This window comes from Diadema antillarum, unplaced genomic scaffold, assembly GCF_040938485.1.
Source record: "Diadema antillarum isolate AM-2024a unplaced genomic scaffold, OU_Dant_1.0 seq00001638_RagTag, whole genome shotgun sequence".
NCBI lineage: Eukaryota > Metazoa > Echinodermata > Echinoidea > Diadematoida > Diadematidae > Diadema > Diadema antillarum.
This window is the reverse complement of record NW_027272344.1, coordinates 304,476-330,003: the sequence shown is the minus strand read 5'-3', so window position 1 is coordinate 330,003 and position 25,528 is coordinate 304,476. Positions and strand designations below refer to the sequence as shown.

The 25,528-nt window shown below is 38.1% G+C and overlaps 1 protein-coding gene across 1 annotated transcript in view; it reads left to right on the top strand.

Moving 5' to 3' along the window:
- The window catches only part of LOC139711295 (uncharacterized), a 190,100-nt gene that overhangs the window by 67,584 nt on the left and 96,988 nt on the right, over positions 1-25,528 (top strand). Inside the window, exons 5-9 of the mRNA XM_071623200.1 lie at positions 3,122-3,301; positions 12,276-12,341; positions 17,895-18,200; positions 21,857-22,035; positions 23,956-24,355. Coding sequence (XP_071479301.1) covers positions 3,122-3,301; positions 12,276-12,341; positions 17,895-18,200; positions 21,857-22,035; positions 23,956-24,355 — 1,131 coding nt within the window. The remainder of the gene's footprint in view (positions 1-3,121; positions 3,302-12,275; positions 12,342-17,894; positions 18,201-21,856; positions 22,036-23,955; positions 24,356-25,528) is intronic.

The window sequence follows — 25,528 nt, the reverse complement described above, 5'->3', positions numbered from 1 at the left end:
TGATGAAACACTTGGCCATCAAAATCACATAAGTCCTTTTTTTTAAAATTACATTTATTAGATCTTGCCTCTGCAATGATTATTTCCCATGGCTGTGTGGAAATTCCAGCTTTGTTGATCCATATGATTTTAAGAAGAGAAATACCCAACTGAGATCATCTTCATAGTCTGATGACAAAGCATAGCTCTGTCTTCCATCCACATCATTCTATGTACATTTATGAAATGAGACTTTCAAACACGAATTCATACACTTATTGAACATTTGTATTTCATTGCATGATATACTATTTTGTTCATTAAGAATGAAATATGAATGTTTATATAGTGTATGAATTCATGTTTGGAAGTCTGATTGTACAAACTTTGTTTCTCGCTCTAATAGTTATTTCTTTTCATGGTTTGACTGATATTTGATTGTTGTGTTCATGAAAGAAATTATGATATTCATGAGTTCTCTTTGAGCATGTTGATGATTATTTCATCTATTGCTTGAAAATCCATTGCATATCTTTGATCTGACTTGTTGAACTAATTTGAAATTTTTGCTGTTCTCTATTCATCAGTACTAAAATGTTTTATTTGAGAGTATGTATGATAAAATGAGTGATGTGTCATTTCTCTTTTCTCTTTCCTTCATAATTGCAATATGCCATATTTGCACTTTTATGTACCTACATTCTTTTAGCTCAAACTATGATCACACTGCCCCCATTAGCAAATAACCAAACCTCACCAAGGGTAGGAAGGGTGACCAGTAAACCCCCTCTACCCTCCGTAGGTCCCTCTTGCCCTGATGCTCCATCCTCCAGGACTAATTCTGAAAGTCCTACTGCCCCATCTCACTCACCACCACCACCACCACCACCACCATCATCATCATCAGTGTCATCATCATTATCATCAACATCATCATCATCATCATCATCATCATCGTCATCATCGTCATCATCATCATCATCATCATCAACATCACTATCATCATCATTACCATCACTGCATGTCATACTGCTTTCTAATTCTACACCTACATCAGACACACCACCTTCATCTACATCATCATCCATGGTAGGGAATGCATCATCAGTGATGCTGTCGCCACCATCATCACTTGCTCCTCTCTCCGAGCCGACACCGCCAGATACATTGACACTCGAAGGGCAATCGCAGAGTTTGTGTGACCTGTCAACCCTACCTACACAGTCCCTAATTAAGTCATGTCTGGCAACAACGGTTGATCCAAACACATCTACTGAACATCATCTTCCTCTCTTGACTCCCAGTCCTTTATGCTGTTGTACAGCCGCATCATCGATTCTCCCAAATAACCCAAATGCTCCTCCACTTACAAGACAATTCCAAGAAACTTCTACATCACCATCAGCTCTGAGTCATGTCACAGTTGCATCGGAAACCTCAGATACACTGCAGAGCTGTCACAAAACTCAACAACTGTTATCCTCATGCTCAGCTCCCTTGAAGACCCCACCCCTTCTCTCATCCGTTCAGGCACATTCTTCCTCCCCTCAGTCGATAATGTCGTGCTCCTTTCCAATGTCTCAATCTTCCCTTACATCTTCCTCATTTTCATCTTTGCTGTTATCACCACTCCAACCAGCTTTGCCTCTGGCTGGGATCCAGCCAGTAGTAGCGTCTATTCCTCCGTGTTCTCTTCCTGTGTCACATACGCCATCTCCATCTTTGCTGTTGTTATCTCCACCTTTTAATGTGTCCTCGTCTCTTTCGTCCGCTCCATCACCACTCATTTCAAGACCACTTGATGTTGCTCCTTATGCATCAAGTATCTTATCTCCTCCATTACCCCTATTACCACCACGTCTCCCTCCTGCTTTTCATTCCCTTCTCCCATCTGCAACATCATCCTCCATGCTGTCACCACCACCACCACCACCACCACCACCATCACCATCACCACAACCTCAACCATCAACACCTTTGTTATCCTCATCACCATCACCATCTCCATCATCATCTTCATCTTCATCGTCATCGTCATCATCGTCGTCATCGGCCCCATCCCTGGTGTCTCTTTTGTCTTCTCCTACATCCTCTGTCTCAGGGACTGGAGAAGATAAGGATGAGGAAAGCATTGGGGGAGATCCTTTTGCTTCCAAAGATGGGATGGTGTACATCTCTTCCTTTTATGTTTGTATGTTCATGAAACTGTGGCTTTCACCTACTATCTCTTAGATATGCAGTCACAAATTCCTGTCATCACTTTGTTCCAAGCTACCCTTCAAACCAGATTTCAAGAAAGTTCATGAGAACACAGGAATTTGAATCATTTAAATGAGTCAAGGAATTGAAGATTATGTACCCTTTTTGTTTCAACTGAAAAAAAAATGGATGTATAAAAAAAAGAAGACCTTTTGAAAGTTTAAAGTCTTAAAAAGTGATCATGCATTGGCATTGAATTTGATTTGGAATTGTATCTCAAGGATATAGACTGCAAGAGTTCTTGCTGTTGAGCAATTGATGCTTTCTTGGTGATCACACAACAGGTTGTCATTATTCCTCACGAAGACAAAAATTGAGTCACCTTCCAGCTTTTGATGTGTCTTGTACATTGTAGATTTCTGTGCATGATACTTTATAAACAAGTATTTAAACAAAAGAAGCTTTTACAGAATCTTCATCAGCATGTAATATGCAAGGTTTTTTATCTTTATCATATGATGTCATATAAATTGGGCAAGAACAACTTGTTTGAGGAAGGATTGAAAAAAAAAACCAGAATGGCTCTCTTGTGAGCAGTCACTAAATTTGCTTGGACAAACCAATGATATTTCAGTTGGACATGTCTTAAAACAATGCTCCAGGGATTATTCAGATGTTTGTTTTAAAACATAGCTCATCTTCACCATATCTCAGAATAACTTGTGTTATCTAGATTCGATGATTGGATATTACAATTTTGATTGGTCCAAACAAATGTGCGTAAATAAGGTGGTTTGTTTGATGTGCCTTAAAGTGAACAGTTTGGTGTGCATACCAGGCTAAATCCTCTCATAGCTCAGAAACACGTTTTGCTTGTCTTCTTCTCTACTTTTTGTTACCTCCTATCTTTGTTTTGCCACTGTTATTGCCACCCCGCCCCCAGCCCCCAGCAGGGAAGACTCGCAAGGGTGGCGACCCGTCCCCTTTTCCCCACCCCCTGTCCCCCCACCCCCAGGGGACGTCACTGACACGGAGGTGGATGAACCCCCCAAGGTACCCCCCAAGCCAAAATCGGTCAAGACCAACATCTGGCTGACAGCCAACCAGCCTGGTCAGCAACTGGGTAATACCATTCTCTCTTTATAGGGGTGTGGAGTGTCCGCATGGCTGCATGGACTGGTAGGAAGGCAGCAGGATGCATGATGTCACACTTCCAGTTTGCACATGGTGTTGCTCATGTTTCGTCTCACTAAGATGTGGACTTTGTGTGCTTTTGTGTCCTCACATGTTCTTGAAAACTTACATCTGTATAAGCCCATATCAGTTTTAACTAGACTTTACCACATCCATCTGTAGGTCACAAAACAGAATATTGTATTCTTTCAGGAGTATAGGTGCTGCAAGAAGTTTTGGTCTGAATGCCTGTATTGATGACTATTTAGATAGTAACATTACATTATAGAGCTCAAGCCAAGAAACTTAAACTGCAATAAATGTGCCGTAAGTTTATACTAATAGTGGCCCTGAACACTAATGCTTTAACCATATTTATAGACACATGCATGTAAGATTCTACGCCAAGTAATTTGGTTGCTGAAAGCAGACAAGGAGTTACATACCTTAGTGTATGCTGTATAGTTTACCATCAGTAATAGATATTTAAATGGCAGATAGTCTTATCAAATGGATATGTGTATTATACATGATTATCACTGCGATACTAACCCTTATAGAAACACATGTTTTGTTAATGTCAGTGTCATCTCATGAAGTGTAGTTACTAGTGGTCATGGTAGTCTTAGCAGTTAGCCAGCAGTTAAAAAGAAAATGTATACCCAAGTGTGGATACTAACTTTATAAAATAAGTTCACTGTAAAGTCAGTAGCCTTCTTTTGAATGTTTGTAATTCGATCAAATATCATTTTATTGCAGAATTCAGGGCAGACGTAATGAAACGGGTCAAATAATTGTTGGCTGTCTTTGTACTTAGAGAGGATGGAGTGCATACACTACTATTGAGTTTCCTGTCATGTTTATCAAGATATAAACTGCCCTTCAATTCCTTTAGAGCAAAAATAGGTCTTGTGCGTTAAGAACAATTACAAGTGACAAACGGTACCGCTGAATTTAATGCCGTCATTGATATTTGACATGAGACATAGGCCTAATTTGCGATTAGCCAACTTCTGGTCCAGATTCTCTCAAGTCGTTTGCAAGTGACCCAAATTGCTTTGCAAAGGAGGGCTTCTAAATCTCAGGACATTGCATCTTGATGGCAGGCATAATTGATGGCACTTTATTACATTTCAAACATCACTTGACTTTTAATGTCCCTGTTATGTTCAGAATATCTCTCAAAAGTTGTGGAAAAAAATGAAAGACTTTGTAGTGGTCATGCTCTGTTTATTGCAATGGTATCTTGGTGTCCTAATTTGATAAGTGTATCTGTACATCAGTGATAATTCCTGTAGCTGATTAGAGAGGAAAGTTTCATTTTACCTTGGGATGTACCCTGTCCACTTCCATTTTGTCCCAAATCATTTGGTAGGATTTCAGAAATGACAGAGAACAGAATGGGGAGATCAGAAATAGTTCAGCGGCGATGTAATGAAACAAAGAAAGTGAAACTGCAGCTGCACAGCATGCGTGGGGCATGCCGTCATGTAAACAGTCCGCGGCATTCTCAGCTCGGCAACGGTCGGGTATCTCACGTGGCGCGGATTGATGAGAGGAGAGGGTTTGAATGATCGCATCTCGTACGTGGTAACATGATCATTGGAACTGTAGGCACAGTTACACCCCATCTATCTTTCTCTTTTTTCCCCCTAACATTCTGAACATTTTAAAGCACATCTCCAGGTTTTGAGCATTGATGCGAAAGGGGTACTTGAACATAGCAGGTTTCATCTTACGGCACATGCTGTATGAAGTGGTATACATCATGTAACAGATGATCCAACAGTGCTTGAGCCCAAGAACAATCAGCAGGATTAGTTGGGTAACACTTGCAAGAGATTAGTTCTCAATAGAATGTAGAAGTAGTATGAATCGAGTAATATGTTGGCATGGAGATGTTGAAACTGGCATCATCCATGTCAACATGTGTGATATTAGGGCTGAATGACTAAGGATATTTGTTTGACGTAGAATTATAAAAGATAGTTTATCATAGTTGAGCAGTTTAAGCTACCCTTGATGATATCTTTAGAATCTTTGATTTGTTTTCATGACATTTTGTACCCTGAACTGCATATTAACAGCATGCTGACGTTAAATGATGTCATGTTTGCATGACACTACAGTGTATATTACATTGCATCATTTCTCTTTAGAGTGGCTTTTGATTTCTGTCAAACATGTATTTACTTACTTCATTAAAAAAATGAATCATGTGCTGCCATCTACAGATGAGAAACTTTGTTTCATTATTGTCTGCAGAGTGATAATGATGCAAAGAAGTTTACGTCAAGATGAGACAACTTTTCATTTTGGATTATTTAGCATGGCCGTCAACTCGAAATTTGATTAGCAAGAGTAAATGGGCAATCATCCCCACTGGAAAGAATAGATGCCACTTAGTCCACACCAGGCGGGAAGGATGGTGGGAGAGATGGTAGGGGAGATGGTGATATGTTTTTGCTGGTCAGGGTGTCAGGAGTAAACGGGGGCTAAAATGTCAAGCTGATTTGGTGGTGGTGAAGCAGAATCAGGCAACGGGGATGATTGAAACACTATCGGCAGCTGCCAACTCAGTCACCGCTCTTCCCTTGAAGTCTGCCAACAGTACTTAATTGAGTTTGGAGCATCAGAGCCTGCTGGTTATATACCGTACTGGTTTTCTATATCATACATGTATGCATATTTGTTTATGTGTACACAATGCATGTATGTAGTATTTATATATTTACGCATTCATAATACTTGATTATGCTTACATATGTCATGTATAAATGCATATGTATGTGATTTACATCTGAAGTGATATATATATATGTATATATATATACACACACACACACACACACACAACGCAAACATGGATATGTACAAATTCATACCCATGACCACAGAGGCTCCACATATCGATGTACTCGTGTACACTTCACTTGTGGAGGAGTCTGGGAGGAGTTATTTCATGTTATGTAATGATACTCATTTTCACAGTTGAATGATTGGCCATCAAAAACTGGTAAAGCTAACTTTGATACAAATCTATGCAGCAGGAGCCACTCCCAGCTCCCTCTTGCTCCTTTCCTCCATGAAATCAAGTTAAGTCATGTTTTGGATCCATTCCATAGCTATCTCACTTTCTTTTTCTACAGCATTTGAATGCATAGTCATTTTTTTTTTTTTGGGGGGGAGGGGGTTTCCAGCCTGACACTAAACAAAGAAGTTGTCGGGATGATCTGATCGCAGTATTTACTGACTGAGACTGTCGTGGCATTAACCCGAGGCATGGAGGATCGGACAGGCTCTCGTATTTATTTTGTAACAAGAGCATAAAGAGGAAAATTTGGAAAGATTTTCTGGTTTGTTATCGCGTGCCAGACACCCCCACATTTAATGTCATCACTTGGGTCTATGCGTGGCATTCCTGTCATGTTTCACATGCCGGGGTTTTGAGGCTGTATTCCATGGGCCATGATCGGCTGTGCCTGTTAAAGGGGGATTCAACTAGAAGTGGAAGAAAGTTGGGAAAATATGATATAACATGAAAGGGATGTACCTTAGGAAAAATAAATAGTGTATTTGAACCAATTTCATTTGATTTGTTTTAGTAGATGATTTACCATTGTAAATGTTTACATGCCCTTTACCGTCTTACAATAAAATACAACATCATGTTATGCTTGTTTACAATGTCTTCATAAGGAATTCACATAGGCCACAACTCACAAACTTCAAAAATAAGGAAGTTTTATATGTTTTTTTGACTCTGGTGAGATGAATTGGTATTGCAAGTGATTGAACTCAATATGGATTGATTAGTATTTTCTAAACACATATTTTAAAGAATCATACAGTATGAAATGGTTCTTCCCTTATTTTTTTGATTTTTGTTTTATTACCAAGAAATAAAGTGTTGCAAAATTAATGCATGAATATTCATAAGAGCTGGAACATCAATAAAGCTTCATGAATGTATATTCTTTGATTGCACTTTATATTCCATAACTTGCTGTCAAAGATTGTTAGCCAATTGAAAAGGGGATTGCAACCAATCATATGAACATCTGTGACTTGTAGTTGTTGTTGTTGTAGTGGTTTAAAAAGAGTTCGATGTTGAGGAGCTGTAAATTAATTTGATCACATTTCCTGAAGCATTCAAAGTCATTGCTTGGTAAATTAACCGTGGTTACCATGGCAACAGAAGGGCCTTATCCAATAAATGACAAGGATTCTGTTTCTTGCCATCGTAGCTGTAATTATTGCAACATAAATATAATGAGTGAAAATCTCTCGATGAAATGGAACCCTTGTAAGAAACTTTACTTTTGATATTTACAAATGGCACAGTTCTATGAGATCCTGATTATTTGTGAAGACACATTAAAGTAGACTCTTAATGAAATTATTTACAGCAAGAACTGACTTGTGCAGAAAGCATCCTGAAAGTTCTGTGGAAAGTGGTGTGCATTCCATCATCTCGATAGAATTCTTTCCCACTATTAAATGGATGTACAATATGTATGCTCTTTGTACTTGCATCTGCCAAATAATATTTTGATCTGTAAAAATAATTGGAGAGGAATTTTGTCCTAAAATGATATAAATTATATAATATTTTTACAGTTTAAAAGGCAAGGAGATGCATTGAAAGGAGATGTCCACGTAACTTCCCCATCTTGGGTAGATGTGAAGTTTGTCACGAGGATTTTTTTCCTATGCCAGTTAAAACAATAAATCAGCTGCAAGTGATATGAACATACTGCAAATACTTCAGAGCAAATGTGTGCAGATAGTGTATTTTGAATGTGGGGGGATAATACATGGTTCCAGCAAAACATATGAATGTGTTAAGATATTTCCCTTGATATATAACAAGAAATATATTTGAAATGATACTTCAATATCCTAGTCCAATGAGCGTGGGCACTACTGAGCTAAGGTGATTGAGCTAAAATATGCAGCTATCACCATGATTGTGACTCTTTTGCTTCTTGGTGATTATGCTATTCATATGATATTATTTGATATGAATTGATTTGGTATTGTACATGTAGCTTATTTAGCACTGCTCTCCTGAAGTGAAATACAGTTGTTGGGTGTTATTTTGATTGGTAGCTGGTAATGTGGGGGGAATAAGGCAATGCAGCAAAACAAGCATAAGAGCTTGGTCAAAGATAAAACACAGTTGTTGCTTTTTTTTTAGCTTTTACCGAGAAAAAGCTTTCCGTAACCACACATTACACTCACTAGGGATCCATGCTTTCAATTTGGCAGTGCTTCAACAACCCATGCATTATTGATATGTGTGCACACATGAAATGTATACATGTCTGTTGTGCATTTTGTAACCTTTGTTGAAATCTACTTTGTCAATATCTAATGTTATTCAGCTTCTCAGAATTCTTTGGCATATCCTGTGTCAGGGTTCGAAATTGGTGATGGTCCGCTGGCCATTGGCCACCCAAAATCATGTCGGACTAGCTAAAAATTATAAAATTCTGAAGTAAGTAGTCCGTCTGGCTAGCCAAAATATTGCTTTAGTGTCAACATTTATTCTAAGTAGTCCGCCTGGCTAGTTAAAAAAAAAGTTAAGTGCGACCCCTGCTGTGGGCATACGTACATACTGCATGCAGACTAAATTTAGCGTGTTTTACTTCCACTACTCTAGTGTGTTTGCATACACATATCACTTCTATGCGAACGACCTTGGGGGAAGGAAGGCAGACATAGAGCTGAAAAGTACTCCCTAACATTTTCTTTCAGATTACAAGTTGATGTGTCATGAATAACTTGTTCATTTTTTATTATCTTATCATGAACACCAAAGGTCATTTGTCACTACAGACAATCTGGTGGATATGAAACAGGAGAGTGTTTCATAGGATAGCTGTAGTGCCATATTGTATCAAGTTGGACCATTGGAAGATGATAATGTGTAGAAACGTAGTGATCAGTCATCTCTTTTACGTGCTTCATAATTTGAAAAGATGGCCGCAGATGTAGCAGACACCTGCTGCTGCTGCTGTTGTAAATGTACTGTAGCAAGGGACAGTTTACATGAATATGTATTGGGTCATTACTGCTAGATCATTATTATGCAGTCAAAACATTCTTTTGGCATGAATGTATACTCATCTCCTCACACCATTAACTGGATATCCAATGATGATGATGATTAGCCGTTATGATGGCATAATTCTTGCTCTTTGTTCTAGTGGATTGCCAGCTGGCAAATGGCCATTCTCCCTAGCTTGATGGTCCCCTCGTGAATGTTGGGTGATTAGATGTTCATGAAATATCATTCTATGAATGCGAAAAGCATGAGCTCATAAACTGTATCATTATGTAATACAGAGTACACTTTCAAACAAACTTGTTCCTGAGTGACGGGATGCAGAGTTTGATTGTAGTTTAAAGATGAGGCAGAGTTAATGCTGTTCCAATGACTGTTGCCGTGGAGATTTCTTCCCCTCACAAACAAACTGATCTACATTGGAAATCCTCAGGATAAACAGTGCTGCAGCATGATACTTTGGAATCCCTTGAGAAGGAGCCAATGCTTATGTGCAACAAATTCTACGCAGAGCTAATCTTTAATGCGATGCTCTTTTCACTGCATGATGGGAGACTGCAACCCAATTTAATCAAGGTATATTATCTAAGTGCTAATTACTTCTGTCTGCCATTAACGAGGTAACGGCAGACTATTAATCTCAAGGTCCCTTGTTTGAGTGAGCTTGTAGGAGAGGTTGTGACCCAAGGCAAGTGAACTTATTCTCTCATCGCACAGTCCTTTGGATGGGACTGTTAGCTGTTGGCCCCTTGGTTGCTTGCAAATAAGCACTCAGTGCTTTCTTTGTTGTCGTATTGATAAAATAAAGTGAAAAAAATTGAATCAACTAAAATGTTTCAAAATGATGACTGATTCTAGACAAAACTAATTTCTGTAATCACCGTTCTCCTGATCATAAAAGCTATTCCCTAACAATTTTCAGATGGAAGACAGCTGATTGCACAGTTTCATCATTTGTCATTTACCAGGTATATTCAGTTTATGGGACTGTATGATAGTGGCTGGCAGTTCAATCATGCTTCAGACTCAAACATCAGTCGATACGAGACAAGCATCAGGGGCGGATGCAGGAATTCTGTAAAGGGGAGGCGCCTTTACAATATTAAAGGGGGCGCACGACCCCCATTTTTCCTTTTTATTTCTTTTGTTTAAACGAAAAAAAAAAGAGGGGGTGCGCACCCGTTGTGCCCAGAGGGAACACAATTGTGCCCCCCTCTGGATCCGCCACTGAGCATAGACAGCCACCCTTTCCCATGCATAATGTTTGACATGCACAATGGCAGTTTTCATGTCTTTTTAATATATAACTCTCTTGTGATAAAATTGTGTGTATACAATGTATCTTACAAGTGTATGCAACTTGAGATGATATGCAAGGGTCGATCCAGGCCATGGCTTGAAAGCCGAAGCCCCGCTTCAACGGCACAAAAGTTTGTCTCCCCTGCTCCTTATATTTGAGCAAGGGCCTCTGATGTGGCTGAGTGACTTTTCAGCACCCAATCAGGTGATTTATAATGAAATGCTGCAATGTTTGCTCAGAGCCTAAATTAGGAAGTGCGTCATGAAATGACTGTATGACTAACACATCACTGTTCTGTGTGTCTCGCGTACCGGTAGCATCTTATCACAATAATCACAACATTACACAGTGATAACTTTGAAAATGGCTGCATTCATTATTTGTTTGCCAAAGCCTGTAATATTGTGGTCTCCCATTGTATCGTCTTTGTCCAGTGATTCCGTTTATCTGAGCTTCTAGCATGTGGAGTGCTTACATGAATATGAATAATGTGGGACTACACTTATAGTCATTTTTAATCATATGATGCATTTTTGCATTGTGTTTACAATCCATGATGATGTGATTGACAGAATCTTCCGACTCCCTATTCAGCAAAATTGCATCCGATGATGAGCGAGAGTACAGTTGTAAGTTTCATGTCATGTTGTGAAACTGGATAAAATGATGAAAAAGACAGAAATCCATTTCACATCATGCTGTGACACAGAACAATGGATAATGCCACAGGCAGGGGTCTGTTGATGGTACAGTGATAATCTGTGGTGGTATGGGACAGACAGTTAGAGGGAAGGTACAGTATTGGTGGAGATGAGAATTGGGCTTTTAACCCTTTGCAAGATACCAAGAGAACACTTACGAAATAGTACAGTGCGTACCATTTTAGGAGGAATTCAAAGTTTATTCGATGAAAATCGGGTTTGGAATGACTGAAACATCCAAAAACAAAGTAAAACAAAGCGATCGTAATAAAGTGTGGGTCCCACACTTTACTAGAATCGCTCTGTTTTGGATATCTCAGCCATTTCAAAACCAATTTTCATCAAATAAACGTTGAATTTCTCGTGCAATTACACGCTCTTTCATATTTTACAAGACGTTTCTCATCATCTCACCAAAAAATGTTAGAAACCTGAAATTAGGTCTCAACCAAAACTATACGATCCCTTTAAGCTGTCCCAGCCTTTGGCGATGTTTATAGTTAGCAGAATATGGTAATTGTCTTTGTCATTGTTATGCATTTCCTTCTTTGTTTAAATACTCAAGTTAACGGTTGCCATGGGGCTGATAAGAAGTCGCTGTATCCAATGGCAGAGCAGTGCTCTGTTCCTGCATTCATTGTCCAGACTGTGTTGGATCTGGTAATGAAGAACAATGTGAAAAAAACAAACAACAAACTTCAAGAGGGTTGTACCATGACATTGTTATATGAATGCCTTTGTTTACAGACTGATACTCATCAGACTTACATCACTTTCCTCATTTAAAAGAGAAAAAAATTGAACTTTAATGAATTTTTCTCTGTTTGTTTTTGTTGTTTGTCTGTATCACCAGGCTCTCCGACATCACCTCCGTTGAGCCCCACCAATGGTTACCCGATGACGACGGCTCAGCAAAAAGGTCAGTGGATTCTCTCGCATTGAGTCACACCATTCCCTTTATTTCATCTCCTGTGATGGATTGGTGGGAAAGGACGGTTTGTTGGTTGCATGATTCTGCACTGGCATTGTGTCTATTTCCTGTCTGAACACTGCACATGAATATTTCTTCTTCCTCTTCTTCTTCTTCTTCTTCTTCTTCTTCTTCTTCTTCTTCTTCTTCTTCTTCTTCTTCTTCATTTCCTTCCTCTCCTTCTTTTACAGATGGGCATCTATCATTCTTGTCTTTGATCAGAGATGGTGAACCTAAAACACTCCCTGTTTCACACAAACTTTGCCTTCAGAGTTTGATATGATGTGCTGGCACCATAACACTTTGTGTTTGCATACCAGCTGATAGTCTTTGTTCTGAAATGTTTTAAAGTTGTTCTTTTTATTGCCAGTTTATAAATTTACCTATCTTTATTTGATAATTAGTTCCATTATTGAAAGCAATGTATGTGAGTCTGATTAGGATGCACAAGGCAACAAAATATAAAACCATTCATTTTCACAATATGTAAACATTTCATCCCCTTGTTCCAGTTTCACAACCAAAATGATCGTTTTCTCTTAAAGTTATGATTTTTAAGTGAATAAAGTGTTTCCATTATTATGGTGCTTTTGGCTCAACTGTCTATTTTGATGTTACACCTATAGCTGTTGTTTAACCAAGGACTATACTGTGTGAATATCTCATTTATGTGATGTGTTCTATTGACTCTGCTCCCATATGACTGGTTTCTGTCCAGTTGTATTCCAAAGTATACAATATTTGTATTGGTATCAAAATAATTTTCTCATTTTAAAGAACATGATACGGGGATGATTTTGATGTCTCATTATGCTCAGATTTTCATTTGTTTATTGCACAAAAATGGCAACATTTCGTAATAAAGTGGCATGAATGCATGACAAAAAGAATGGTTTATGCCAGTTCAAAATGAAGTTGTTTGTGCCAACCATATTCGACGTTGCCTGTTACTTACCCGATGAGTTAAAGTGCCTAGATGTGAGTGCAATGGCTGCGTTCTCACTTTATGTAATAGAGCTGTCTCTTCGATGCATCGGGCAGATATATCCATTAAATAACAGCAACAGTGCATCGTGACCTGTGCTATTAAGAGTGCATGGCATCGTGAATTTACCTACTTCACTGTTCACTGTTGTGGAAAACTGCATTTTCCCCTGGACTTACGCCAATCGAGGACGCGGATCTAGATGCAATTCCTTGCATTTTACCTCATCGTTGAAAGAGCCAGTCTGTTTTTTTTTTTTTCTCTCTCTCTTCAAGTGATGAAGTAGAAAATTGAGGGATTATGTCCATGCCTTAGTTCATATCTTAATTATTTTTAAAGACTCATGAGGAGATCTTGTTAGTGCATTGGCAATTTGTCGATGTGACCAAGTTTAAAAGGATTACCCACTCTGCTGCATGCACACACAAAACAGGATGGGTCTTGACAGATATGACCACGCGCTTTTTGCCCAAGTCTCGTGGAGCTGCGCTTTTCGAGAGACGAAAACAATTGCATCAATCGTGGGATGAAGGAGGTATCTTGTAATCTTTTTTTTTTGTTCCCCTCACCCTCAACTCACTGCCATTGCCCCATCCTATGCTAAGTGTTGTATATTCATCCCCATTATTATTTTTATTATTATAGTCAAACCTGTCTATTGCGTCCACCCAAGGGAACCGGCAAAAATGGCCACTGTAGACAGGTGGCCACTATAAAGAGGTCGGTGGTCATTTTTAAATTTCAACACTTGCATGGTATGATAGCATAAAATACCCCATGGTATTCTTTAAAAGAAAAGCAAATAAGTTTCCATGAGCAGCGATAATAATGGGGATTTGTTTGTATAATGTACTTCATTTCAAATTTTCTTTTAGCCTATCTTTTGATAGAACTGGATAGAATTCACTCAATGAACATAAAAGCTAACAAATTCATGGCTGATTCAATGCTTGAGCTAAATTTTTGTGGCCCCTGTATGCAGTTAGATATTTACCATGGGATACAAATGAGTGGCCGCTGGCCACGTTAGGCAGGTGATTGCTATACAAAGGGTCTATAATACAGCAATTTTGTGGAGAGGATCGTTAAGTGGCTGCTTTAAGCAGATGACCACTATAGACAGGTGGCTGCTAAGACAGGTTTGACTATATTATTATTATTATTTCTTTATAATTTTGTATCAAGTCAAGGAAGCTCCTTATCCCGGTGTATTATTCTGCTTATTCCGTCATCCTTGTTTTTCTAACCCTGTCCTCACCTTATCATAACGCCATAATTATAAGTCTGCAGAAAATGACTGCTGACATCATGGTTTTGTCAGGGAACTAATACAATCCATTACTATTCTATATACTTCACTTCTTTTCCATGCAGGGCTGAGATGATCACATCTGATCACATCTCTGTTTTTTTTCTTCCTTTTTTTTTTGCAGCAGATGTGACCTTTAGGAGTGACATGGCAGTTAGGAATGAAATGACAAAGTTTCTTTGTGTTTTCTTTGTGATGAAATGCCATTGTTGTTTGGCATTTATGTGTAGGCTTTAGATGAAGTTCTTCTGCTAGACTTTAGAATGTTAGGACAGTCAAATATTATTGTGTGTATTTGTTATACAGCAAGAAGGTGAACTGGGAGAATGAAGGAGTGATATCTGAACAAAGTAATAAAATGTTAAAATGAAATTTAGAGTTTTTTTTTTTCAGTGTATCTACTTACAAAGAAAGAGAGTAATACAATGTACATTTGAAGATATAGGCAAAATTACACACGGTATAAATCAAGCCACCAGCTCTGATTTTGAAGGTAATCTGTTGGTTGATGATACAGATAAACAAAATAGATAAAATTATAGATAGATATAGATATGTATATGTATAGGTAGATAGACAGACAGATATATAAATATACAGACAGATTGATAGATAGATAGATAGATAGATAGATAGATAGATAGATAGATAGATAGATAGAGGAAAAAAATTGGGAGGTTGAAAGAGAGAAGCACAGGTACGTATATGAGAGTCAGTAGAGCTGTGTGCAGATAAGTTTGCAGATATATTAGTATCTTGTTGGGCATACAGGTCAAAGGTTATTGATGTCCTTGGGTGAAGAAAGCGCCATGCTGTGACCTGATTCCTTTGGACTTGTAGATTGATCTGTTTGTCGTCACCATGGCGACAAACGAGATGTAGGGGCTGAGTGAGGAAAGGATATTGAGCGAGCAGCCATTTCAATTCTGAATCTCTCTCTCTCTTTTTTAAAACTGCACACAAACATGAAGCAAACATAATTCAGTTTAAAGACTTTGATTTTATGAGATTGATTTGGTGTAGATGTCTAATTTTTCATTTGAGAAAATATCGCCGAAAACCTGTTTGAAAATGTTCAGTTGAAGTTCATCCTTCCTGTTCACAACAGACAATATCTATGCTTTGTGTCATGGAGTTTGTGTGGAAATTCATGTGGGATGTTATGGGTCATGGGTTTTATTTGTATGTATGTAAAATGGAAGTTTTTTCATGTGTACCTGACATAGTACTGTTCCCATTACCAAAGTAACCTATGCTTACCTTGTACACCCATGTTTGTGACCAAGTTGGCAAATGGTGTCAATTGAATTGGGCAATGATGTATTGTATGATAAATGTGTGGTATTTAATTCATGAGAAACCCGTATTATGCACGTACATGCGAATATTCTGTGATATGAGATATACCTAACCGAAAGCATGTCTACATTTAGGCCTAATGCATGTACAAGAACCTTGCATGCATCAACATGTATCAACACAATTGACTAACTGCATGAGCTACAATGTAGTGTTTTTTTATAGCCTTTTGAGACCTACTTGTATAGACCTTTTAACAGTATGTTTTACTCTATGTTACATGCATATACAGTGTAACCAATAAGAATTTTTGCACTTGCTGTAAAAATAAAGGCATGATGTTTTCATGAATACAGTTTGTAGATAACACAAGTTGATTTATGAGTGAATAGAGTGCACGCTATATAAAATGTATATCTCATGCTTACTTTTTATATTATGTATGTTAACTTATAAAGCTCCTAGGCTTTATACACTTAATACAGTGAATTGTGTCACACCATTTTACATTGGTTTATTTGTCTGATTCATATGATTTTACTTATGAAAACCAAAGTGAATATGACATTAAACTGCTCTTAAAGTCAGTAGATTTATGCACCAAGGTAATGCAGCAATCCTACACAGAATAGGGAAAAGATGTGGGGGTGGGTGGTTGAAAAAGCTGATTCATTTGAGTATGACGTAAATTTATAAATTGTTTAGCATTTTTACATGGAAATATGACATAAAAGGTAGCAGAATTATTGGGAACTACTTGTACTAAATAATTTTGTATTTCAACTCACATGAGGAATAATTATGCGACATTCATTTATTGCTGCCTCAGATTTCCTCAAAATTTCCAACTGGTAATATTAGACCTTAGCAACAACAACAAAAAGATATATCTTGACTTTTTAGCAACAGAGGATCCCTCATTGTTTAAAAACATAAAAACAGACAAAAGAGCATCATGGGGAATACCATACAGTTTCTGAAGCTGTGAAATTAACATCTGACATGTCCCCCTTTCCGAAAAAAAAAGAAGATCCCATGCATTGGTAAGCGAAGCCCCCCCCCCCCAAAAAAAAAAAAAAAAGAAAAAAAGAAAAAAAGAAGGCCCCAAAGAAGACAACAAATCTGTAATTCCAATGTAAATGTTATTTTTTATTTATTATTATTATTGTCATCATTATTATTATTATTATTATTATTATTATTATTATTATTATTATTATTATTATTATTATTATTATTATTGTTATCATCATCATCATCATTTTGATGAATATGCAAGTTGCTAACTCTTCATAATTTTGTAGTGGGTAACAACTTTTGCATCAGTTATGAGTCACATGTACTTGAGCCTTTCAAGATTCAAAGGAAATTGCAGCTTATTCATGCACTGTGACTTATCATATATCTGTGTAATTTGACCTTCAGGTGTAGCTTGTCTGACAAAAAGATATTCAGCCAGTTACCGAAATTACACTTTCTTGACTTCAGAAGAATCAGGGTGTATTGCCTTTGATTTCTTGATGAGATTCCGGAGCAGTGCAATAAATTGGTAGTGTCAGCCTAAGTCATCAAGAGGATGCTAGTAGGAGATGTAAGTTGATATATTTCATTTCTGTGAATATCAGAATTGTCACCACACACTGTTCAGAGTAAAACTTAGCAATACTGACTCGGATGGACAAAGTATAATCAACTTTCTAATGTTCATCAGTGTATCCTCCCCAAATAGGAGAGGAAGTTTTCAATCTAGGCTTAATATCAAACTTGGTACGGTGTAAATTTTTGCAGTCATATTCGAGAAATGTATTTGATATAGGGAGAAGCAAGGAGTATCACCATTATATATGTATGGAGTATATCACATATTATGTGACATTTGCTCTTTTTTCCCTCTTTGCTGACACCATAGAGGAGCCACCACCACCGATTATGGACATCCCCAGCAACAACAACAACCTGCGGAAGGATGAGGATGAATTCTGGCCCCCGCCTCCTCCTCCTCCAGATGAAAGTAAGGACCGGCCTCCCCCTCCACCTCCACCGCCCAAGCCCAGACCAAAGGTCATGACCCCCAGCGCGCCTAGTCCGCCAGAAGTAGCCACTCGCCACGATAGCCGTCCAGATGCCCCTAACCGAAAGGTTATCCCCCCACCGCGAAAATTCGGCTTCAAGCCATTCAAACCCTACGCCCCTTCCGGCGAAGAGCAACAGCGGGGTAGGACTCGTTTTCACTATCTAGCGTGCGTGATTTCCATCCCCCCTTCCCCCACATTATTGGCTGCCGTGGTCATACCCCCCTCCCATCTTTCCCATCATCTTTCAGTGGCATGGCGAGATCGATTCATGCATGGCTATCACGAGACACTATGGTTGCGTTGCTCTCCATTGCAGTATGGTATTATTCCCATTGACCTGATAATACTTGCATGTGATATTCAGTAAGTGCCAGCCAAGACTATGTGACCTGAGATTGGTTGAAAACATTGGAAGGCAATTTGTGTTCTATTTTGTCAAGAGACGGAAGCGCATGAGCATTTTGTAACTTTTGCGGAATGTCCTTCAGTTTGAGTCAGAAACCCATTCAGCCGCTTTCATACACCCATGCTACAGATTCTAATCCAACAAAAAGCACTGTAATAGCCATTTTATTTGAGTTCTGCATCATTCTGATCGCATTTGATTATGGACGTTACTGTTTCTCTGGAAGAAGAGGATATGATTTCTCACTCAATAGGCAAAAAGAAGAGTGACTCAGATCAAGATGTGTCATCATGAGATAAATGTGTGCTTGACATATATTGGTCAAATCTAAAAATTGGAAGCTGTGAGCCTTAGTTCTGCTCCCTATCCATGCAGAGAGAGTGTATTTAGACATACCCTGTACAAAGTAATATCATTAAATGAGATATTCTATATTTTTTGCACAGTGTAGACAGGAGATAAACCTAACATTAATCTTTCAAAATATATTGATAAGTATAAAATAATGCTATTGCATATGACTATTTAAACATATTAACAAAGATTCTCGCAATATCTGCCACATGGGTTTATAAGTCTGTCGTCAGTTCGAATTAGTACTTGCAACATTAGGAAAATTTCATGCTTTAAATAGTACTGACATTCCAGCACAGTGTATAAAGTCAAAATGTGTACCGGTACACCCTCAAAAAGAAGAAGAAAACCCTCAAACTTATCGACATGAGTAACTCGTTCTCGTTTGAGGCAGTATAACTGCATTATGAGGTAAGCATGCCTGCAGAAGCGATCTTCATTCTTCAAGTGCAAGCCCCGTGAAAAGGCAGCGGATGTAGGATGGGTAAAGAAAAGGGCCTGCTAACTAGATTATAGACTTATTGAATTAATGATTGCCAAGGTGAGACAGGAATTGCAGATGGGTACTTGTCATTGGCATTTAAAGGTTATCTTCTTCTTGACCTTCCCATAAAAAAAAAAGAAATAAAACATATGAATGCATTCAGTAGCGATGACCATCAGAATGAAATGTTTAAAACATGAATTCAGAATCTTTTGTTGTGTGGCAGTAGAGATAGAAAGCGTTCCTTGCATCTCCTTATATTTTCTTTGCTTTGCTCAATATGATTTCCGGTCGCTTTGACATGGGCAGGTTTTGTTTTCTTATCCTCATTGGAATGTTTTGGCATGATTTCATCATGAGTTGCCATTTTATGGTCTGATGAAGTCATATTTGCCCTTACTTATGGGTTCCAACAATGTCATGACCTCTAGAGGACTGATGAAGTCATATTTGCCTGAGACCTTACCTATGGGCTACCAACAAAGGTCACGACCTCTTGAGGACTGATGAAGTCATATTTGCCCGAGACCTTACCTATCGAAGTATCGGCTACAACAAAGGTCACGACCTCTTGAGGACTGATGAAGTCATATTTGCCCGAGACCTTACCTATCGAAGTATCGGCTACAACAAAGGTTATGACCTCTAGAGGACTGATGAAGTCATATTTGCCTGAGACCTTACCTATCGGCTACAAACAAAGGTCATGACCTCTTGACTGATCATATTTGCCTGAGACCTTACCTATGGGCTACAAACAAAGGTCATGACCTCTAGAGGACTGATGAAGTCATGTTTTACTGAGACCCTTGCCTATGGGTTACAAACAAAGGTCATGACCTCTAGAGGACTGATGAAGTCGTATTTGCCTGAAACCCTGACCCAGGGGCTGCAAACAAAGGTCACAACCTCTAGAGGATTGCCTCTTATGCCTCCTGAAAAATATCTTCCCTTCACTAGATAGGATTATTTTAATCAATTATGTTCAACTTTTATGTTGATGTAAGGTTCTAGATGTTCAGCGAGGATGATAGATATTGACTACAACTGGAGAAAAAAAATTCAGATGTAAAAATCAGTATGGAGAAACATTTTCTTGTAGAAAAACAAACATGCAAATACATTAAATGAATCTTTAAATAAGTGTGAGGGGTATTTGGATAGAATTTGAAACTCATCTACATAGCAATATGAGAGATAGGAGATAACAACATAAACATAATTATGTTGTCATTTATGTGTGAAACGGGGAATCAGGTATTTTACTTGAACTATACAAGTCTTCGGTGATATAACAAAAAGGAAGATTCATTGTGTCAGTGTTTGGAGAAATTGTTAGCATGTACAATTTGCGTAGATGATTGTTATATGAATAAACATCCATGATATTTATGGTAAATATGATCCATTTCATGTACTTCCCTCTGCTTGAAAGCTGTAAAACAAAATAACTTCTGTATCACATGAGATGATATTCTTGGACATAATCATTCATAGTTTGATATCTTATAAGTATTCAAGCATGCCATGTATATATATTTGTTGAAATATATCCATATATGCAAATATGTCTTTTATCATACTCTCATGATAATGCATTGAAGCTTACTTTTTCCATAGTGTAGACAGTATTTCCTGACTTGCATGAATTATAATCTACAAATGTTGTAATGCGAATATAATGGGATATAAGAGGATATTATGATACAATGTAGAAGTGTGTATTACTAGGCATGGAGATTTTATATCTAGGCGGTCTATTCTTAAGAAAGGAGTTCCTTGAAGACAGATACTTGGCTTTCTCAGCATATCAGCATTATTTTTATATTGCAGAAACTAAAGAAATTTTACACTACATTAAAGACCAGCTGGTTATCTGCAATCCACACTGCATGCAATACTGGAAAATTTCATTAATCTAGTGTGATCCAAAATTTGCCATGAAATTTCCTTGTTAGATCATGCAGAAAGTTTTGAAAATCCTCAGGTGAAAGAGTTAACATTCGAGTCTGCTCTGTTATGAAGAACATCAGAACAGTGCACGCCAATGTGTAGAAAATGGCTGATTGTTCTTCATATTATCGTAAAGCTTCTCCGGAGTGTTTCTGATTTCTTTTCTGTAAAAAAAAAAAAAATAAATAAAAAATGCTTTTTGTGTAGTTTCCATTCACATTTTTCATAGATAATTTAGTATAATTTATGATTTAAACAGGTGATAAACAGATGAGGAATACTAGGTAATGTCTGTCCACAAAGATTTTTTTACAGTTGTCCCATGGCTTTAGACCCTTTAATGCTGCTACACAGATGACCATTTGAGTTCTTGCACTTGTGGAATCATGCTTGTATCAATAATGCGTGCATGTGTATTCTGTCCATTGGCCGTTTAAGAATGCAATGACAGCCTTACTGCAATGCTGGATTCTTATAATTTTCGTTCTGCTGAATCTGCATGTCTGAAAGTGGAGGTATCATTTAATGGTCAGTGTCATATTTGGTCCACTGACCATTTGCTGTAAGTTACTGACTGAGAGTGTGATTCTTTTCTCCAGACATGTGGACCCCTAGCGATGCCCATGGCGACCTCCCGCCACCGCCACCCCTCGGTAACCCGGACAGTCACATCACGGCCCCCGTCTGGGCCCCGTCTGGTGTCCAGGCGCCCAAGAAGGAGTTCAAGTCGGTCAGGCCAGACCTGACACCCAAGAGTAAGGCCAGCACTGTCCAACCGGTAAGCTGTGTACATGTATACTTGTCTACGTGGTTGTGTAAAATGTCACTTATCAGTGACACATACTGTACAGTATGCCCTCCAAAAAAAATCAGATCTTTACGTTGTTAACTTCCAATATGACTAAACTGTCTGAATGCTATTTCAGGGTCTAAAAATATAACCTCTTACCTATATTTTGCAGAAAACCCCATTCGATTTGATTAAGTGGTCACAGAGAAATGTGAATCGTTGTGAAGCATGTCGTCGATGTGATTCTTCCAAGTTTAGCACTTGATGCTCTTGGAATTGCATATTAATGTGTGAACACAATGGACAGAACTTGGAGGGAAGTGATTCCTGATATGCTCTACAAAAAGCCTCATTTCTCTTTGACCACCAAAGCAAATTGGATAGGGTTTTCTGCCAGAAGTGGGTAATGAGTTATAGTTTCATACCCTAAAATTGTATTTGGATTGATTCACTATTTTTAAAGTTATCATTGCCAAGGTTCCATTGTAATTTTTATTTTATTTTTATTTTTTTGTTTTATTTTATTTTATTTTATTTTTTTTTTGGGGGGGACATACGGTATATTATGTGTGTGTTACTTAACTGGAGTATGCAAAGATAGTTTGAACATCATTGTGTATAATGTTCACTTATCAGCAACACGTAATGATGTGTGTACATTTAATACTAAACTGGAGTATGTAAAGATAGTTTAAACTACACATTGCCCTCAGCACAGATTACTGTAAAAGTCGATATTTTGGCACGACTAATTTTTCGCGCTTGGCCGGGTAAGAAGAGTCTTGCGTGTTTTTTATTCTGCGGAACCAAGACATCGACTACTGGAACATATGACACGCAAAAATATTCGCGTGCTTTTATTTTCACACTAGCGTGAAAATATCACCACTGCAAAAATTTCCACTTTTACAGTCCTCCAAGACTGTGAGACTAAATATGTGTTAAAGGGATGGTTTAATTTTGGTTGAGATGGAGGATTCAGATTTTAACTTGTGCAAAATAATTAGAAAATACTTATCAAATATCAAAAAGCCTACAATATTGTAAAAGACAAATTCAAGGTTTATTTGATGAAAGTCGGTTTTGGAATGGCTGAGATACCCAAGAACAAAGCAAACAAAGTGGTCCTAATAAAAGGTGGTTCCCACCTTTAATTAAGACCTCTTTGTGTTTTTATATCTCATCCAATTCAACGAAAGCAATTTTCATCAAACCAACTTTCCATTCCTCAAAGAATTTTGTGCTCTTTTATATTTCATATGAAGTTTCTCAGTATTTCAAACAAAAAAGTTGGAAACCTGTAGCCCCATCTGAGCCCAAACTATACCATCCCTCTAAAGTATATCAAGACTCTTACATCCTAAAGAGTTGTGGTGATCCAGTTTGAACCTGAAGTGCATAATTATATTCAGCCTTGATACAGTTAATTTTGTTTAATGCACACATGCATATTTGATTGAGGTCATGTGGAGAGTTGATTTCAATAGTAAACAGCATAATTATTTAATAGTATAATATCACAGAGAAGGACAAAAATGCAAAGAAAAAAAAGGTTGTTTTCACGACATATTTAGCCAGTATACTTTAATTTTTTTTAAATTGGGACTTGTGAGAAAGTGTATTAATAAAATTATCATCGGTAATCAAAATGTGAAGCATCAGTTTTTTTTTCTCTCTTCAAGGCAAATTGAAGGTTGTTTGATATTGCAGAAAAAGTGTTTTTTAGAACATTTTTTCTGTGTCATATGCAGTCCCATAATTTTATGTGTGGAGTGTTGTATTTGTAGCTTTGCTGTTTTGTTTTGAATGTTTTCCTCTCTGATAATCAAGTCTATACACATAAATATGAACCTATGATATGTGGATTTTCAAGACCCCCTTATCTGCATTGATTTAAAACCCATGCAGGTATCGTCAGCACCACCAGCAGTATGGACCCCGCCCAGCCAGCCCCCTGCTGCGCCCCTGAGTCCAAGCCAAACCTCTCAGCCCTTAAGTGTGGACACTCTCTCAGACCCCTCCCACATTCTGGCCCGGGGCTTTGCCTCCCCCCAGCCCAAGTCCCCCCAGCAACCGGTGGTGGTGCACAGTGCCCCTTCACAAGACCAATACGCACCGCCTCCCCCACCGCCCCCCACGCAGGCCCCCTACTTCCCAGCTGGACCCGCTCCTCCGGCTCCAGTCAGCTCCGGTGGAGGACCCCCTCCTACCACTCAAGGGGTACCTGTGCAGTATGATGGAATACCCAACGGATACGGCTTCATCCCTGCCAGTGCAGTCTCGGGCTCATCCGGTGCTCTCACAACAGGTAGGGTTTTCTTTCTCCGTGCACACCCTTGCTACATGTACCTGAATGAATCAAACTAACAGATCAAACATGGAAAGTTGTCTGTCGACCAGCATCGAGAAACTTGGCTATTGATGCTATTATTATTGAGTGCCAAGTTGACATTTTATAGAAGTAGTAAGCTTCCTAGCATATTCAGCTGAGTATGACAGAATTAGTAGTAACTGTCCGTAAGGCAGACTCAAGTATAGTAAGCATTACAAAGTATGAAGAAGTGGAATGCGTAGTTGTGGAGTAGTTGGCTCAAGTTAGACTTGCTTACCCGACTATACTGCAGTACAGTAGAATTCCGACCGCCCTGCATATGATTGATGATGACATGATACTAGTTACAGAAAGTATCTGTCAGCTGCCTGGATTGCATGAACCACAAATATATTAAGGGGACAGACATTTGATGTGGACATGTTATGTAATCTCATTGGTGATAATGTCTAACATCTGGAAATAAACTCGAATGTGGTAGTATAGTCTGCTCCTTTTAGTTTAAAGTGTGAGCCAGAATCCTTGATAATGTAGTTGACTGAAGTTAGAAATGCAATCCTGTATAAAGGCTGTATGATAATCAGTCTTCAATCAGTCTTGTTCTCTTATGGTTGGGTGACCAGTGTTGTCAATGCATGTACTTTACATCTGAAGCATACAGTAATTCATGTATGTAGTAAATATAATCAAATCCCCAAAATAAAGAAATAAAATAAAATGATTCACACACCGTACTCTGATTCATGGTCTTGTTAATATTCAGTAACAAGAGTAAGAAATCAAACAGAAGAGATAAGAGGAAAACATGAAAATTCATGAATTTTTAAAGTTTTGCATGTTTCAATTTTTTTTTACAAACCTGACAAATGATTTTTATATTGACAAAACAAATGTGAGGCCATGACCTTATGTCTTCATTTGATTTGCATAGGTTATTGGGACAGATATGACTTTTATGTAAACAGATAAGAATCTAACTTTTTGTTCAGTTTTGATGAGCTTTGACTGATCCATAAATTGTAATTTTGCTCCATTTATCACAGCAAACTTTGAAATTTGGAGTGGAGTTTCCATTCAAGCACGAAATTTTTATACATAATGCTTGACAAATTCATAGTGTAAGATTACTGGGAAGGTATAGAAAGGTAG